General features: G+C 40.7%; 1 protein-coding gene across 4 annotated transcripts in view; it reads left to right on the plus strand.

Moving 5' to 3' along the window:
• ZCCHC2 (zinc finger CCHC-type containing 2) overlaps positions 1-13,638 on the plus strand; it is a 40,210-nt gene extending 26,572 nt beyond the window's left edge. For 2 of the 4 annotated variants that reach the window (XM_014454431.2, XM_006087166.2), the window contains 4 exons: positions 44-138; positions 4,837-5,001; positions 9,181-10,671; positions 11,579-13,638. In XM_014454431.2, coding sequence (XP_014309917.1) covers positions 44-138; positions 4,837-5,001; positions 9,181-10,671; positions 11,579-11,646 — 1,819 coding nt within the window. In that variant the 3' untranslated portion in view covers positions 11,647-13,638. The remainder of the gene's footprint in view (positions 1-43; positions 139-4,836; positions 5,002-9,180; positions 10,672-11,578) is intronic. The other 2 variants (XM_014454432.2, XM_014454433.2) reach the window with 2 other exon arrangements.
• Positions 13,639-18,998: the final 5,360 nt, after the last annotated feature.

Consider the following 18,998-nt stretch of genomic DNA (forward strand, 5'->3'; position numbering starts at 1 on the left):
GAACCTTATAAAAATGTTGGTAACTTGTATACTTTTGGTTTAGAGAGAAAATTAAGAAAACTGACAACAGATTGAATAGTAGAATAAATGGTATTAGACTCTCCACGCCTCAGCATGCCCAGGGTGGTTCTGTGAAAGGTAAGAATGTACTTATTTCAAATACCCGTCGCCCAAATGTCTTTAGTATACCTTTTGTAGTAGGAATTGAGCTGTTATGTCAAATCCTGACATGCTTTTATCCTGCGTCGATGTGAATAGCAGTGTCTGAATTAAACAGTTCTGAAGTATTAATTAATGGCATTAATGTAGGAAATATGACTCGTCCATGGAGTTTACTACAGTTCTCTGACCCAGCTCTTCTCTCCTCTGCTGCCAGCAGCCTCCTCACCTGTTACCGTCTCAAGCTGGTCCCTGCTCCAGAGGAGAGGTCCAGGAGACCTGGCAGGCCTTTCCCACCCTCCTGGCAACTGGGACCCATTCTTATAGAAAGTCATTTTTAGAATCTATTCACTTTTTCATGTTTAATAACTGTCCTGTAGAGTTTATGGTACTTTAGAGGAATTCAGACCCTCATTCTTATTGTACTAGATTTGTGTGGTTTTCGTTTACTCATTGTTATTTTAAGGTCCCTTTATTTTTAGGTGAAAGGTTATGTGTTCATTTGACTGCGAGATGTCCCATCTGCTGGTTCATTGATAATTTTTCTGTGTTAGTTTACCTTTACTATTAATAGTAAAGATAAAAAAGAATACAAGCCCACAGACTACTAGGAGAATGTTTTGTGCATTTGTGTACCTAATACTGGACTGATCGCACAAATAAGGATTTAAAATTGAGGTGTTATTCAAATGTTACTACATTAAGGTGTGATGCAACATAAATAACCAGAATATTTTTAATGGAGTGTTTTTTAACTAGATATTTGTTTAGAGAGATTGAATAAAAGGAATGTGGTTAATTTTGACTATAAAATCATCGGACCAACTCATTGAGTGAATTAACTGAGCTTTCTTTTGAGGGGGGGGGGCGGGTAGCATGGGAAAAAAAACCATGTTGTTTAGGAGTATATTTTAACATTTTGATGTTTCCTGTGGTGATGGCAGCTAAAAGGAGGAAGGAAAAGCTGAAATAAGACAAAAGGTCTCTGCCAATGGATGATTGGAAATAGCTTTTGCCAGGTCTCCCTGTCTGTTCTTGCCTCCAAGTTTTTTTTCTCACTGCCACCATATTGTCTTCTAAAGCATATACAATAAATCAGGTCATTTTCCAGTTAAAACTCTTGTCAAATACAGGGGTGGGCAAAAGGAGATTTACAGTTGTTTGTATGGAAAAATAATAAGTAAATAATACAAGAAAAACTGTTTTACTCACAACTGTAAACCTACTTTTGCCCCACCTTATATATACCACCCTCACAAGATCACCCTCTCTTGTCTCACATAATTTGGGAACTGGTGCTCACCAAAAAAATTTGTGACACTTCTCTCCTTTTTAGCTTCATATTTTCAGAGGAGAAATGTGTGGATTTTAATCTCAGACAGATATGCGTTTGAATCTTGTACTTCACCGGTTTCTTAAATGTGTGGCCTCTCTGAAGCCTTAGTTTTCTCATTTGTAAAACAGGAATAATGCCTACTTTACCAGATGGTAAAAAATTTATTGTGAAAGCATTTAGCTAGCACCGAGTACATGGGTGTTCAATAATTTAGTTCCTTTTCACTAGTCTAAGTTAAAAGAAACACATATGCTATAAAGTTTATTAAGAACTTTTTAATATCTCAAGTTCCAATTTCTTTATCTGTTTTCAAATATTATGAAAGTACAACTTCAGGATGTTTAAGATAAACCTTATTCTGTTTTATCTTGTATATACATGTCACTGATTCATATATACTTACAGTTATAGAGCATGATTATAAATAAAATATACTTTGTACAACTTGTCTCATTGATGTCAAATGTAGCTCAGATGTTTGCTGTCTCCAACTTATGAAAAATTCTTGTTTATTTCTCCTTAAAATATTAAGGTATCAAGGAATTACCTAAAGCATTCAGTGAACTCATGATATATTTTGATTTCTTTTTTTATGGAACAATCATGTATATCATAAAATGTGGATACTAGATTGAAACTGAAAATATTGGGTCCTTCTGATTTGTATGTTATTCAGATCTTTAAATAATCCAGTCTAGTTTAAGATAAGTATTATTTGTTTTTAATTTAAAATTTTAACTTCTATTTTGAGTAATAATACATTAATGTAGTTTGACATTCTAAAGATACAAAAAGGAACAAAATAACCCCTCACAGTCCCCCTCCATGTTGCTGCCTCCCCAAAAGCTCTCTGTGCTGGTCATCATCAGTGTTCTTTACAGTGTTTTTGCTTTAAAACTTCATGCATTAACTCTCTCTGCTAAAAAGATGTATGATTTACCTTGTCTACACTATTAAGAACTCTGTTACAGTGTATCACCCGTGTTTCTTCCACCCTGCTCTTCTGTTGCTGATTGCGGCACCAGAAAGCTTGGGGAGAATGAGGTGGTTGACTTCTCAATTTCTTTTAAAAGGCTTTAGTGATTTAAATGTCTCTGACTTTCTTTAATTGTGGTTCTGATGTACCTAAACAGTTAAGTGTAATTTCTGTTTGTTCATATATACTAATAGCCAGGATTTTTATTGTTAGAATAGTGGCTAATGTAAGTTTTTGCTTTTTGTCTTCTTGCATGATCTTTTACCCTGTGAGACATGATAACAAATAAAAAAGTTTGTATCTCTATTTTTAAGGGCGATTTGTGGAATATCCTTTGGCATATCCTCACCTTCACACCTTCTGACTCTAGGGTATCACATAATTTCTCATAAAAATTCCAAAGACTCTACACAATTCCTAAGTACCTTTGAGATGCTCAAAAAGAGAAAATTATGTTTAGTGTAGATTTATGTATTTAGTTCTTTGAAAACTACAGATTAATATGTGATACTTTGGTGAGTTGAATATTTACTAGCTATATAATCTACAGAAAATAATTTTTAAAATTGTGTCATTTTGAGAAATAGCTGCATTAAAAGCACACATGCACACACATTCTGTAGTTTCACTGTCTGAGTTTTAGTGAGCAAATCTCAGCTCACCTGATCCTACTGGTTTCCTTTTTAGCCTGTCATTTTTGGTTTGAGACTATCATTTTGAATCTTTGATTCTCTTAATCCTTAAATTGTTAATTTTGTTATATGCTGGTTGAAATATTTATATGCAGAATTTCCATATGTGCCACAGTTTTAGAGTTTTCAATTTTGTTAGTCCAATTTAATGCCAGGTTTTGGCCATTACGGTACATAAATTTGTCTCCGGGTAGCCATTGGTGTTGATGTGCATCCCTTGGTCACACTGTGACTGGTAATTCAAAACCTATTATTGCACACTAGAGGCCCGGTGCACAACATTCGTGCACTGAGGTGGGGGTGGGTAGGGGCCTTTAGTTTGGCCTGCGCCCTCTCGCAGTCCGGGACCCCTCGGGGGATATCCACCTGCCGCCGCTGCACGCAACAGCTGTGAGCCTGGCTTCTTTCTGGCTGAGTGGCACTCCCCCTGTGGGAGCGCACTGACCACCAGGGGGCAGCTCCTGTGTTGAGGGTCTGCCCCCTGGTGGTCAGTGCGTGTCATAGCAACTGGTCGTTCTGCCTTTTGGTCGATTTGCATATTAGCCTTTTATTTTATAGGATAAGTATACTCCAGATTACTTTTCTGTAAAATCATTACTTGCCCAATAACTCCTCAGCCAATTACACTCATGAGATTTTGTTCAGTTTTTCCATGGTAGTTTGGCATTTTATTACTCAAAAGGAATTAGCAATATTTAATGACTTTATTGTTATTTAGTATTTATTCACTATTGTAGTTGGGCTAGGCTAGGTCATCTTTTAACAATTGCTGCAAATTTAGTCCATTCAAAAGGCATAGCTTAGTCAACTAACTTGGTCATCACAAACCATATCTTTTCTCTAACACATATTTTGTCCAAGTGATTAATAGTTATTACCTTTCATTGGTTTTACCAAGTTGCCATGGAAATAATTCACTCATCTATAGTTCTAAAAGATCCCTCTGAAATCCCTCTTATGGGGATTTATGCACTAAACTATTCACTAAGCAAGTTGAATGCTGTTACAAGGTAGGAACTATGGATTTACAGAAATGAATAGGACAGTACCCTAAATTAGGGGCAGTGCAGGAATGTACAATACTAGGTATACCAATAATCTTGCCTCTGTACTCAAAAGAGATGTAGCTAATTGATCATGACAGCTTTTGCACTTCACCCCCAACACTGCCTCTGTGTCACCTTGGTTTCTAGGCAGAACTCAAAAGAGCTACTCAGTCCACTAGATAGGATTTTACTCCTTTTGAATACTCAGGCATAGTAATTTTAACTGAATGGGGATTTTTGGCAGTCAGTTCTATTCTTGAGGTCTTTTAAGGAATGAATGTCCAACAAGTTCTGAGAAGTTAAAATATCTAGACTTCGAAAATGGCCCAGTATGCTGTTGTTATTGGACAAGACCCTACAAAGAACCTTAACTCTGATTTTTTTAAAGTCAATAAGATTGACATTTTCCTCTGCCTTTGTTGTTTTAAGAATGTATTTATAAATTATTTTCAATTAAAATTGTGATTTAATAGTGAATTTTTACGTAGGTTAGATACCAGCTTTTTAGGTAATTGTAGGAAAACTAAAACAAAAACAAAAAATTACAGATGTAATTTATTTCTACTGGTTCAATTCAGAATTTAATTTACTTAACATGATTTTTAAAAATAGAATTATTATTTTTAGATGCGAATTTGGACATTGGATCTGGACATGACACATGTGGAGAAACATCTTCAGAGAGTTACAGTTCTCCCTCTAGCCCACGACATGATGGAAGAGAGAGTTTTGAAAGTGAAGAAGAAAAAGACAGAGGTTTGCTCTTTGGAGTGAACATGGGGGTAGTGGAGGGTAATACGTGTTGTCTCTTAAAATCAGTCATACATAAGTAATTTTATGTTCTCATAAATATCATTATTGATTTTTAATTTAATTGGTATAAAGAGTGTATGGACCATTGACTTAGCAGGTCCTGGCAATGTTGATTTTTTTTTTAACATTTCACTACATATGAAATTAAATAGAAAGAAGACAGTCATAACAAAATGTACAGTTAGTGTAGAAAGATTAAAAACATATATTATTGGATGCACATATATATTTATAATTTTAATGTCTTCCTGATGGATTGATGCTTTTATCATTATAAAATATCCTTTGTCCCTATAACAATTTTTTCTTAATTTTTTTCTGATATTAAGATAGCCCCTTGAGCTCTCTTTTGGGTATTGTTTATAGGGTACTTCTTTTTCCATCCTTTTACTTTAAACCTATTTGTGTCTTTGAATCTAAAGTGTGTTTCTAATAGACAGCATAAATTGGGTTATGATTTTTTAGCCATCCTGCCTATCTTTGTCATTTGAAGTGCTTAATCTATTTAAATTTACTGTCATTATTGATGACTTATGATTTACACTCTGCCATTTTGGTATTTGTTTTTTGAAAGTTTTATATCTTCAATTCCTCCTTAAACAGAGGCTCAAATACACCCAAAAGTGAAAGCCTTCTTAGGTATTTCCTGGGCAAGCATACAGCCCTAGACAGTGAGTGTGACCTTCTAGATTCCTAAGACTATATCAGAAGCGTTTCAAAGCTCCCTATGGACATCCCATTCTCCATTGTTTCTTCTTAAGTTTTTCCTTTTGTTAGCCCTAATTGGTAATGCTGCCTCAGGTAACCAAGTTGTTAAATAGTTGCTGCTGATTGATTGTGACCAATGCCCTGTGAGTAAAGGGCTGTTAACATAGAGTGAACTGAAGCTGCCAAACAGTCAAATAGTGACATTTCTTTGGGCATGGCTTTTAGAGAGGTCCAAACCCATGCTTCTTGTGGCTGCTAGGCTGCTGGTTTTCATAATTACTATAGTTGTAAGACTGATAGTTTACAAAGCTACTTCAGAGCTGGAGAAAGTGAGATAGAATTAGGCAAGGTAAAATGCCACAATTCTTGAGATTCAGCTTTTTTTCTTGAATAAATACTCCTCAGATTGCTGCAAGTCGTTAATCTCCAGAGTTCTGAAAAATTTGATTTTGACAGTTTTTGCCAGGATTCTTGTTGCTTTTAAGGAGTGGAGTATCAGAAGTCCCTACTCTGCTCTAGAAGTGAGATCTCAAAAATGTATAAGTTGGATGAGGATGTCATTTTTTACACATGGTGACGATATCTGATTGGTGACATCTTGGTTATAAGGTTTCCTGTCCTGGTGGGCAGTAGTAAACTATTTCTCTAGGTCACTTAAAGATCTCTGGAGATCCTTGGAACACAGCATTTAAACCATATGTGGCTTCTCTTGGGCAGGCTACAGCTCTCTGAGACCCTAGCGTCAGGTCTTGTCTAAGAAACGGTGGCAATTGTGCTGTTGTCTCACATACATTTAGCCACTCTTTATTTTGCAATTATTTTCAAGTCATACCAAGTGTCGCATGCAGGGACTCTACCCCCTAATTCTAACAGTCTACAGCAACACTGCATTTCTGATCTGTGAGTACATCTGTACCCTTGGGTTACTTTACAGCATCCCTTTTTTGTCATCTTTAGAGTGAGTTGGTGGCCTGTATAGAGGAACTTGCCCTTTTTTGGATAGGTTCAGTTATCAGTGACTAAATGAGCCTTCTCTAAATGAAAACTTACTTGGGACTCTCTAAACCCGCAGGGGGTGAATATCCACTATGATTTATTTTTTTAAAAGCCTTGATTTTAAGGGCATGAAAAGGTTTCTTTGAAAAGCATGTGGCTTGGTTGTTGTTCTTATTGTTCCTAATGGGGTATTGTTTTGAGACTGTACTTTTCAAAATCAACACACAAAAAAGGATGAGACCTATCTCTCTACAGTTAGATGAGCCTTTACAATGCCCAGAAAATCATTTAGGACCATTTAAAATCATGGGTCCATTTGCTGTGACTTAAGATTTAAATGCACTCTTCTCTTGGGAGCATGCCCAGGCCTCTCAGTCCTTCACTTCTTCCCCCAGGCCATCACCTTTCCCTCTCCTAAGATCCAAGCACCACCCTCCTTTTGCTTCTGTAACTTGTTTCCTGAGCCTACATAGCCCAGCTGGCTCACTTCTACTACCTCTGTAACTTTCTAAATAAACTCTTTCTTATAATTTGAAAAAACAAAAAACAAAAGAACAGTTTATATAGAAATTTAATGACCATCTGAAAAATGTTGCAGCCCCCCCCCCTTTTTTTTTTGGCCTTAAATGTTTCTTTAATTCTGTACTTATAATGATGGTACAGATATAGATATAATTGCCCTAAATAAGTTATTAATTTTTGGATACTTTTTGTTTTGTAAAGTTTAGCAATAAACACTTTAGTTTTAAGGGGAATTTATGCTAGAACCATTTACTCCTAAATTGAATCTCTTCCCTCTGATGTAAATTATCATAGTTGAATTAATAACACCGTGATATTCTGTCACTGAGTAGGTTCTGTTTAACCATTTTCCAGGAAGACTTGTATGATTTGTTTTTAGTGTATTGTTTAAAAACATTTTTAACATCTTAGCTCAGTATAACTAGTTTTGGTCTTAATAAATATAAACATTTAAGTATTACAGTTCTGCTTATTTATTAGCAGAGAGATGTTAATTGCATGGTCTCTGTACATATTACTGCAGTATCTGGCTTTATGATATTTAAACATTGTGAATTAGATTTTATCTTTTGCCCTCTTTATACCAAAAGTCAGGAAATCCAGGAGAAGTCTGGATTGAAGTTATTTTTGTATGCAAGCATAAGTATGATATAGTAATAAAAACCAGTGCAGCTTAATTTTGTCTCTGTCTATGTCGTTTTGCTCTCAGGAAGAGGCAGTGCTCTCGTGCCTGCCCTGCTTCCTGTGTTCTAGCACATTTGCTTTATGACTCTAATAAAAGCTTTACATTTTCTTTACCCCACTGAAATATATAAAAGTAAGAATATGTATTGAATTCTGAAAAAAACTCTTATATTCCCTACCTCTACATATTTGAGTTAAATACAGTTTTATTTGGACTCCTTTAAATGGCATTATTTTTGTGAGACAGAAAGACTTTGGGTTTGGCAATACAGAATATAAATCAGGTGAATTGCCTAAAATTGATTAAAGTTAAAAATATATAATCCTTTTCTCAGTAATAAGGTGATATTAAATAAATCTCTGTATTTTACACTGTGCGTCTTTCAGTCTCCAATTAACCTTTTGTTGCCTTATCCATTGATATTTTTTTATTAAAGACATTTTTTTAGAGCAGTTTTAGATTTACAATAAAATTGAGAGGAAAGTACAGAGATTTCCCATCTACCCCGTTCCTCCCACACATGTATAACCTCCCCCATTTTCAACATAACTCACTAGAATAGTTTGTTTGTTTGTTTTTACCAAGAATGAACCTACATTGATACAGCGTTATCGACCAAAGTCCATAGTTTACCTGAGAGTCACTTTGTTGTTGTTATCTCACTAGAGGATATTTTTCCATTGTGTTTTTTTTTTTTTTAGAGGGGTGGGGAGAAACATTGATGTGAGAGAAACACATTGATTGATTGCCTCCCGCACACTCCCCCAGTCAGGGGATTGAGCCCATGACTCTCCAGTGTTCGGGCTGATGCTCTATCCACTGAGCCACACCAGCCAGGGCTGAGAGTTCGCTCTTGATGACATACTTTCAATGGCTTTGGATAAATGATTAATGACATGGTCTATCATTACAGTAGCTCAGAAAAGTGTTTCACTGCCTAAAAATCCGTGTTCCTCCTAGTCATCTCTCCCCCACCTGCCACCCCTGGCAGCCATTGATCTTTCTCTTGTCTCCACATTTTCCAGAATCTCTATTTTTTTTAAAAAAATCTCTATGTTTTTTAAATAAAGTTCGTAGAAAGCCAAAAATTAAAAGAGGATCAGTTTGGCTGTTAGGAAGCTTAGGGGACACGTTTCCTCCAGTTCCAAACTTCAAAGTTCATTTTAGGTGGACTGAAAATTTGTTTCCAGCAAGAGAGATGGGAGTTAACATTTGTGTTAACATGTATTTCTATTTGTTTCCCTCAGACACAGACAGCAATTCTGATGATTCTGGGAATCCATTGGCAACCAGGTTTACAACTTACAGCTCTGTCAACCAGGCTGTCACTGTCCAGCCACCTGTGGAAATGGCTTCCTTAGGAAACGACAACGGAAGCCTTTTAGACGATCCCTTAAACTCGCCCAAGTATCAGCATATTTCTTTTATGCCAACTTTACACTGTGTCATGCACCACGTTGCCCAGAAGTCTGAAGTTGTCGTTCCTCCCCCCAAATCTGCTGATGGCAAAACAATAGGCATGCTTGTTCCGAGTCCTGTTGCTATTTCTGCAATTAGGGAGTCCACCAGTGCGACCCCTGTTGGGATATTAGGACCGGCAGCTGCTGCTGGTGAATCAGAAAAGCACCTGGAACTGCTGGCTTCCCCTCTGCCTCTTCCAACAGCGTTCCTTCCTCATAGCAGTACTCCTGCTTTGCACCTAACGATTCAGAGGCTGAAGCTGCCGCCGCCGCAGGGATCTTCTGAGAGCTGCCCGTTGAACGTCCCTCAGCAGCCAGCTGGGAGTCTGAGCATCGGATCACCAAACACAGCCTTCATTCCTGTCCATAATCCGGGCAGTTTCCCAGGATCTCTTGGTGCTGCCACGGACCCCATCACCAAATCTGCATCCCAAGTGGTAGGACTCAATCAAATGGTGCCTCAAATTGAGGGAAACACAGGAACAGTCCCTCAGCCTACCAATGTGAAGGTAGTTCTTTCAGCAGCTGGCCTCTCAGCTGCACAGCCACCAGCTCCCTACACCCTCCCGGGCTCTCCCCTCGCTGCCAGTGTGTTAGCCAGCCAGAATTCCAGTGTGCTCAGCACAGCGTCCACCTCCACCCAGTCCGCGGGAGCCGGCATGAGTCAGGCCCAGTCTGCAGTCCCTCCTGCGGTTCCTACCCACACCCCAGGCCCCGCCCCCAGCCCAAGCCCCGCTCTGACACACAGTACTGCACAGAGCGACAGCACCTCTTACATCAGTGCTGTGGGAAACACGAACGCTAATGGGACAGTGTTGCCGCCACAGCAGGTGGGCTCAGGTCCTTGTGGTTCTTGTGGGCGAAGGTGCAGCTGTGGGACCAATGGAAACCTTCAGCTAAATAGTTACTATTATCCTAACCCAATGCCAGGACCTGTGTACCGGCTCCCGTTCTTCCCTCTGCCATCCCTCTGCAATGGCAGCTACCTCAACCAAGCACATCAGAGCAATGGAAACCAACTTCCTTTCTTTCTGCCTCCGACACCATATGCAAATGGACTGGTGCATGACCCCGTCATGGGGAACCAAGCCAGCTATGGCCTGCAGCAGGTGGCAGGATTTGGGAGATACTATCCCGTATATGCAGCACCCAGTGTAGTTGCCAACACGAGTGGTTCGGGGCCCAAGAAGAATGGGAGTGTTTCATGTTACAACTGTGGTGTAAGCGGACACTTTGCACAGGAGTGTAAGCAGTCGTCCATGGAGGCCAGTCAACAAGGTAATCATGAGAGCTCCCAGAGGACTTGCTTTTAGTGTGCCGGTGTCTCCCCACCTTACTGGTCATGGGGATCCTGTTGAAAGTCGTCATTGTGTGTGTGTTTACGGATGTGATGAGTTGTAAAGTGCAGACAGCAGAGCCTAGTGTAGACCCAGGTCATACAGCACCAGGAAGTTCAGAGCAGTTCAGTTCCCAAGCAAGAAAGAAACCAAAAAGGCACTTTTTAAAGAATATAACGGGAATTTGCCAATAGAATGTTAAATCTCTGGTTTGCAGCACTTTTTTTAAAGCTACAATCCTCTTTCATAAAGTAAGCAAATTTTTAAATATTAGAAAACTAGGATGAAATAGAGTCATCTGCCATGTAAGATTGGTAGTTGTTATTTTAGTATAGCTGCATAGCTAGCCAGTCTGTGCTCAGTGTATTGCCCATGCTCTTTTCCTGCCCAGTAGGTGTTTTAAATAAAATGCTATTGCATTTTAAGGAACAAAATATTTTAAGCACTGGTTTGAGAGGGAATTCGAACTAAATTGAATATTATTACCACTAAAAACTAAGAAAATGTTCTTAAATAAGTATGAGTAAAATGCAAATTCCATATACACCTCAAACCCTTATCTTTCACTTGCATTTGGCTTTTATCATTTTGCCAGACATCACCCAGTATAGAGTCTTGAATTGGGAGTAGATACTTGGCATTTTTAAAGGAAGCTGAAGTTTGATAGCTTTAGGTAGAACTTAGAGCACAAACTTTATATTACTTTTAGAAAGTCATTTTATTGACCATTTTGGAATTGTGGTAGTGCGGAAGATGCCTTCTGCCGAGCATGTCCGTTTGATAGCTTGTAGTGGTTGTGATGCATTGCGTTGTGAGCAGTGACTTAGCAGTTCTCTTTCCCGTTTTAGGCACTTACAGACTGAGATACGCACCTCCCCTCCCCCCTTCTAATGACACGTTGGACTCTGCAGACTGAACCGAGTAAAGCTTGCCTACCTACCTAACACACTGAAGTGTGGGGAGTCATGGTGGGGTGTGGAGGGGAGGAAAGGAAAGGTATTTTGTTCGTGTTTTTTTGTCTGTACATTTCTGAGATGTCTACGCAGTTGGGGTTTTTCGTTTCTCCTGTACTGATGTCCAAAACAACAACAAAAAAGAATGCATTGCTTTTGAGCCTCTGGTCTCCTGGTTCAACAACAGGCTTATTTGTATGATTCATGTTAAACATCCAAACAAACTATCAAAAGGAAAATGGATGCGTGGTTTTTTCTTTACACTGAATCCTTGCTGTGTGTAATGTTTACTGAATTTCTAAAACTGTGTATCTGACCTTTTTTGTTTTTTTTTACAACACTAGTGACAGTCGTATGGTTTTGAAAAAAAGATACTTTGCTTCTTCCCCAGCTTTTCTCACTTTCATCCTAAAGTACACCTTTCTCCCCACCACCCCCGTGTTCCAGTGGCACGCTGCATGGGGCGGCTGGTGCATTGGCCCACACTTCTGTAAACTGCTCTACATGAATTGAGGGTAAACTGTTTCACCTTCATCATAAGGGAGAAATCAAATTCCCCAAGTAGGGAGTATACTTGTAATAAACAGCACCACATAAATACATACATGCTGCACTTGTTTTCCAAATAAAAGTTAAAATAAGTGGAAGTAGTGAAACCATATGAAACTGAAAAAATATGATGTGTATGAAGTGGACAAAGAGCTTTTTCTTACAAACAAAAAACTTTTTACTTCATCATACTTTTGTAGCCTGTTGCTCAGAGAGACATAAAGTGAACAAACTAGTGTGAATACTGTCCTCCGTGTTTGTGTTGGCAATGGCAGTCGACAGCCTATTTTACTTGTAGTCTACCATTGTGTCCTGCTGAGACACTACCTGAGCGAAGATCTCTTCTTTTCCTACACCAACTGTTACAGTGTTCTGTTGTGTTGAAATGTGTGTGGTTTATTGCAGTCTGAACAGAAGCTCTGCATTTCTGCAAAAGTCAGGTATTTGTTCCTAATCTGTCTCTCGTAGCAAAGTCACTTTTATACCAGTTTACCACTGTGCTTGATTATAATGTGAAAGACTGAATTTGGAGTGTGTTAAGATGGTATTAATCATGTCAGTGTCATGTCACTAAGTTTAATGCTGCTGTTTAAAAAAAAAAAAGTTTTTTTTAAAAGCCAATCTCTGTACTAAACTGCTTCCAGGTAATTTTTGATTTCCTAAAGTGCACTGAGGTTATCTGGAGATTGGGTGTGTTTGTGAACTGCTGCATTCAACGGCAATGAGCACCTGCCGCTGTATGGTCATGAGTAAGGGGTTTGGGTCTGTTCCTGTCCTTCAACGCAGAGCAGACACAAAAGGCTTCTGTTGTGCAAGGCAACATTGGTGCGCAGCAAGGAACCTGGTCTTGGTTCAGAAGCCTAACAGATTGCTAGACAAGAGGAAAAACTTGAAGAAAAAGAAGCTTCATCCAATGCTTCCTAGATATCATTTCTATTTATAGCACCAGTGTACATTTTGAAACTTTATTTCAGGGGTGGGGATTAAAGGGGGGGAGGGATGGGTGTGAAGGGATAGATGAAAGCTTTAATTTAAAAAGAAGAAAAAGTTTGAGTAAAGGAAATTATTTTGATTAATTATATTTTATTTGATCTGGGTATTTTTGGACCACATTATTAAATTAATTGTTAAGCTACAGTTGAGTTGTTCAAGTGAGAGTTTTGATAAGCCACGTATGGACCGAGTTGTGAATCACTCGCCAGTTGTACTTTATGGAGCTTATTTTATGATTTTAAATACTGTACTGTACATAGGAGGTGTGTTGCCTTCTCCTTATTTGTATGTTTACCATATACTTTGATATTTGAAATGTTATGTACTGGAAAGGCCACTTATATTTCTAGAACAGATTGGATTTTATGCAACCTTTTTTCCTTGAATTAACAGCAATAAAAAAATGAAAAGCAGCTTAAGAATTGTGCTTTATTACCAATTTTGTAAAAGTGAAAGATAGGAGAACATCATACATTATAATTTTTTTCTTTTTAAAGATTCAACCCGCTATTTCCCTGCAATGTGGGCAGTGAATCCCAAGTTATTTACCACCCATACTTTCTTCAGTATCCCCCAAGCAGCCTGTGTGGCCACTAAAGGAAGAGACTGCGTTTCTGTGCTGACCATGCACCGTGTGCTATGTGGTGGCCAGGACAGAGTCCTTGTCTTCCTGGAGCTATGCCTCTGGCCCAGGCCTTCTCACTGAGAGTGTAGAGGACTTCATTTGCTTCTTCAGATTTACTAATTTGATTGTGTTTTCCTGGCAGCTCTCTTGGTACAGTACTGAATATCTTTATTTCATTGGTCACGTCTTCTATAATCCAGTCTCAGGTCTGTTTTTATACACTCAGTAATTTATGAGATATTATGGGGAGCACTCCAAGTATCTGTAGCTCATTCATGTCCCCTGGCAATGACTGATGTCGCTCGGCCCAGGCCCCTCAGGTTGTTCCTCAGGATATGCTTGTCTGGAGCCATCTAACATACGTCCCCTCTGTCCCCAGTGGGCAGGGGTTTGATGGCTTGCAGTGCACCAACTTTCCCCTATAGGCAGCAAGTGTGTACCTAGGAGTAACCTATAAAGTTAGGAACCACCTCTAAGTTATCGCGCAGGTCTCCTACAGCAGCCGTCGCCCACCTTTCGGACCTCATGGACCACCAGTGGTCCGTGGACCACCAGTTGGCGACCGCTGATCCAAAGGTTTTCTTAAACCAGCAGTTGCCAACCTTTCGGACCTCACAGACCACTGGTTGGTGACGGCTGTCCTACAGTGTTACCTGTGTCCCATCCCTTTCCCCACTGTAGAAGATGACCACTACTATAAATTTTATACTTCCCACATTTTACATCCTCCTCCCTTAAATATGTTGGGTTTTATAGGGTGCCCTGGGGTTCTGTGACTCAGCTCATCTGATTTTACAGTCCTGACATTGCATTCCTGCAGTTCAGCCATTTTTACTAACTTTACAATGTTCTGTTGCATGGTGGTGGTGGTGGGGGGGGGCGGGGAGGGTATAAATATATATATATATTGTAGTATGTGCCATACCGCTTTCCAAAAGGTTTGCACTCACACCAGTGGTGGACTGGTCCCTCAGTCCATCACTGGACACTCTCCCAAAATGATACAGTGATAGTGCCTGGAAGGCTGGCAAGGGAGGACACAGTGTGACCTGCATGCATTTGTATCAGGCTCCGAGGAGCAGGTGAGTGTGCAGAGCCTAACAGTACCGGCAGGTTTAGGGGTCGCTGTGTGTGTGTGTGTGTGTGTGTGTGTGTGTGTGTGTGTTGCACTCTGGGGAGAATGTAAAGAAGAGAAGGCACAGACTAGAAGTGGCAGAGTTGTGTCATTGGGAGGTGGGAGGAGGAGACAGAGCAATTGTACTCAAGGGAAGAGTTTTTAAATGTATTTTTAATTGATTTCAGAGAAAGGAAGAAGAGAGAGACATTGATGGGAGAAACATCGCTGAGCTGCTTCCTGCACGCCCTGTACTGGGATGGAGCTGGAAACCCAGGCATGGACCTGGACTCACCCTCCTGGTGATGGGACGATGCTCAGCCAACTGAGCCTCACTGGCTGGGCTCAAGGGAACATTTTGACGGAGTTAAGAGATTTATGGTTCAACAGAACAGACTTAGACTGGAGATTTTGCAGTTGACTGAGTGAAAAATTGGGAGTTACCAAGTTTTAGATAGAGGAAAAATATGCTGATAATAGTTTTTAAGGAAACTGGTGGATGGCTGAGCTTAAAGAAAGCCTGGAAGTTCAGAGGCTGGTTAGGGTGAGGCAGCCGGGAAGGAAGGGGAGATGGAAGAGACAAGTGGAAAGAAACTTGAGCCTCTGAACTTCATGTTTTCATAAATATAAAATGTGATTGTTTATTTTAAATTATGGCTATGAAGATAGAATGAAATAATAAATGGGAAAGGTCCAGCTTAACGAATGAAAAAGCAACAGGCCCAGCCAGTGTGGCTCAGTGGTTAAGTGTCCACCCATGAACCAGGTTGCGGTTTGATGCCCGGTCAGGGCACATGCCCCAGGCTTGCTCCTCAGAGGGTGTGTAGAAGGCAGCTAATCTGTGATTCTCATCATTGATGTTTCTCTCTCTCTCTCTCCCTCTCTTTGAAATCAATAAAAATCTATTCTTTTTTTTTAAAAAAAGCTCCAGGAAGGCACTCAAATGTTAGTTGAATTAAATTTTGATGATTCTGCACCCCTAAACCTGCCCGTTTTGAGGACTGATTCTGGTTCAAGAGGATTAGGCCTGAGAGTGAAGGCGGTGGTTCTCTGGGTGGTGAGGAAACTAGCAATCGGTTCTTCGTTATATTAAGGTTGATTATTTCAGCTCTTCCCACTGAAAAAAGATAGAACATATCCCTGGTCCTCAGAAATTAAGTCTAGTTGGAGAGCTTCCCAATTAATGGCAGCGATGGGCTATCTGTACATGGGCTCAGTCCCGCAGTCCTGATTTTTCAGTACTAAAATAGAGTAAGCTCATTACAAGGCAAACCCACGTTTAATGTTTTATGTAAGTGCTAAATATCAATCTTTTTGGAGACTGTTCTAAAAACATTAAAGCACCGTGTAAAATAAATTTTTATTTTTTTTTAACAGGTAGCATCTAGCACTCATGAGCATCATCCATTTGAGCTTGGAAGACACCTCTTTTCCATTCTCCATACTGATCACAAAACCATCCCAAGGTTCAGGCAGTGAAACCAGATGGAGGCAAGCCGAGATTTTGATAGTTCAGCCCCATAACCTTCCTATCCTTTTGTCTCAAGAAAAAATGCTGACTTCCTCCACCCTGTCCACCTCCAAAAGGACCCATTTATTTTTAGAGACAGGAGCTGAGGTGGGGAAAGCAGCCAGAGAGGGGGTGCTCTGACTTCAAATCCCGTCATCGTTGCACTCCAGACCTTCCTTCTCTGGGGTGGGAGTTGGGGGGCAGCTGTTAGAGAAGGAAGGGCCCTGGGTTCCGACGAGAATAGGCAGGTCTGAGCCCAGGCAGCACCCTCGACCCTCACATGACCGTCCTTTCTCAGCACATTGGATTCTTAAGGTCGACCTCACATCAGGTCTTGTGAAAAACGTGAGCCCTCTCTAGACACAGTGCCCGAACTCTGTGCAAATGTCTGTCCATCTTGGAAGCACAGCAGCTTTAGGCTTCCTTCCTCTCTCCTGCTCTGGGAAGAGGCACATTACAGTGGGGGCATCAAAGACCCTTCCTGCAGCCACAACTCTTCTGCAGCGACTGCAGGCCTCAGTCACCAGCACTCTTAATCTGGAGATCTTGTTTTGCTACTGAAATCTAGGGGCAGGGGTGGAGCGAGGTGCCCCGCCTGGGTTGTTCTTCATCGTGTTTCTTTTTTCCTCTCAACAGCTCCAACTTCCTCTTCATCCGCTGTGAAAGGTCTCAGCCAGCCTCGCGCCAAAAGAAATTGCTAATTGGGAAGCAGCGCCACCTCGTGGGGGACAAGGACAGTGCACGCAAGCCGATGCTATTTCCCACTGACCTAATTTAGAGAAAATTGAGTGTAGGACAGAAAACATTTGAGATTGTAATCCTGTGCCCAGAGCTTTCAAGAGTGCAGGCAGATGGCCATAAAGGCCATCTGAGCAGTCTCCTCTTTGAGCCATTGCGATCTAAGTTTGTTATAAACATCTTAAACGCATCAGTGGTACTTTGCACTTTTTCTCTGTGGTCATTGGTTAGCACAACTGTGAAGGGTACTGGGTCTTTCTTCTCCCTATTGTACAGAGTAGGAATTCAGGGTGCAGAGGGGGAAAGTGCCACAGACATGCCAGTGATGAAAGCCAGGCCCCAACCTTAGGCTAATGCTTACCTCCCCCACTGCTTCCTGCCCCCAAGCACTTCTCAGCAGAATGGAGGACAATGACTTTTTAAAACCATATAAAGCAATAGGGACTGATGATCTTAACAACCATGCGGCCCCTGGATTCCTGAGACAGGACTGGGCTAGGTCCTCAGTCAGAAAGTCCCTTTTCTGTGTCTCTGTTGAAGGGTTTGGCGACGTGGGGGGAAGGAACCTTCCCAGAGGTGGGAACCTCGGGGCTCTTAGAACCAGACTTTAAAGTCTGTCTCAGATAAATTGTGCCTGTCTCAGATAAATTCAAGGAGCAGCCGCTCTCACCTACTTGCAAGGTTATAAAGATACACGCATGCATACCCCTGCTGGGACACCGAGTTTTGCTGTGCACAGGTTTTTATTACCCTGGGTGTCTTGATAAATTGAGCCTTTAAAGTGAATTATTTCATTAGTTTTAAGACTTCGAAAAGTAAGAAATAAAGTAGTAGGGCAAGCAGAATAGACACATAACTGCAATGTTTAAAGCTCTGACATCTGCCTAAAGATTGTCCCTCTACCAGCCACCACTACACATAACACTCCAAAGGCCAAGAATGACAGCCTTTGCCTTTAGGCAGGACCAGTGGTAGTCACACCCACACTAAAATGAATGCCAAGAATGCTGCCAGGTTGCCAGGAGTTACTTGGTGTGAATTCTTGCTCGGGTATCAGGGTTGGGTCATGTTTGCAACATGGTAACTCAGTTGCACATTGGACGCCGTCATCAAATGAGTTTGCGCAGGAGATGGCATCGATCAGGGCTCTGTTCTCAGCACCTGCCCACTGTACACATGACCTTTCTCAGACTTCCTACAGAACGGGGACACCATTCATTTTGTAGGTTAGTGATGGCTTAGATTTGGCAAAATACATACTCGATGTTGAGCGCATAGCACGTGCCCAATAAATTCTTATGGAAGCAAACACCTTAATGCCCTGTAGAGGCCAGACACTATTAGCTCCTTTTAGCCTCACAACATCCCGAGGAGGTCTGTACGCTGCCCTATGTTACTGTGGAGGAAGTAAGTGTTCAAGGACGCAGAGCAATTAAGGGACAGGGCTGGGATCGGAACCCAGTGCTCTTAACCACCGGGGGGACTCCGCTTCTGCTTTGTGTCCATGTTAGTGCTCATGTCACAGGATCTTCCAGGCATGTGAGTGTGATGGCACAGGCCCTGCACAGGGATCAGGCAAGCAGCACTCCCAGGCAAGCTCTGCCTTACCCTGTCATCGTGAGCAACTGGCCTTCCTCGACCTTTCTCCTTCTTGTCCGAAAGCTGAGTGTTTGGTCAGGAAAAGGTGGTAGAAGTTGAACTCAATGGTCTTAAAATTTGGTGGATAGAAGCTTTTCACTTTAAATGATTTTTCAAGGTTTTCTAATTCTTGACCTTTACACTTATT

The sequence above is a fragment of the Myotis lucifugus genome, unplaced genomic scaffold (genome assembly GCF_000147115.1).
Source record: "Myotis lucifugus unplaced genomic scaffold, Myoluc2.0 scaffold_36, whole genome shotgun sequence".
NCBI lineage: Eukaryota > Metazoa > Chordata > Mammalia > Chiroptera > Vespertilionidae > Myotis > Myotis lucifugus.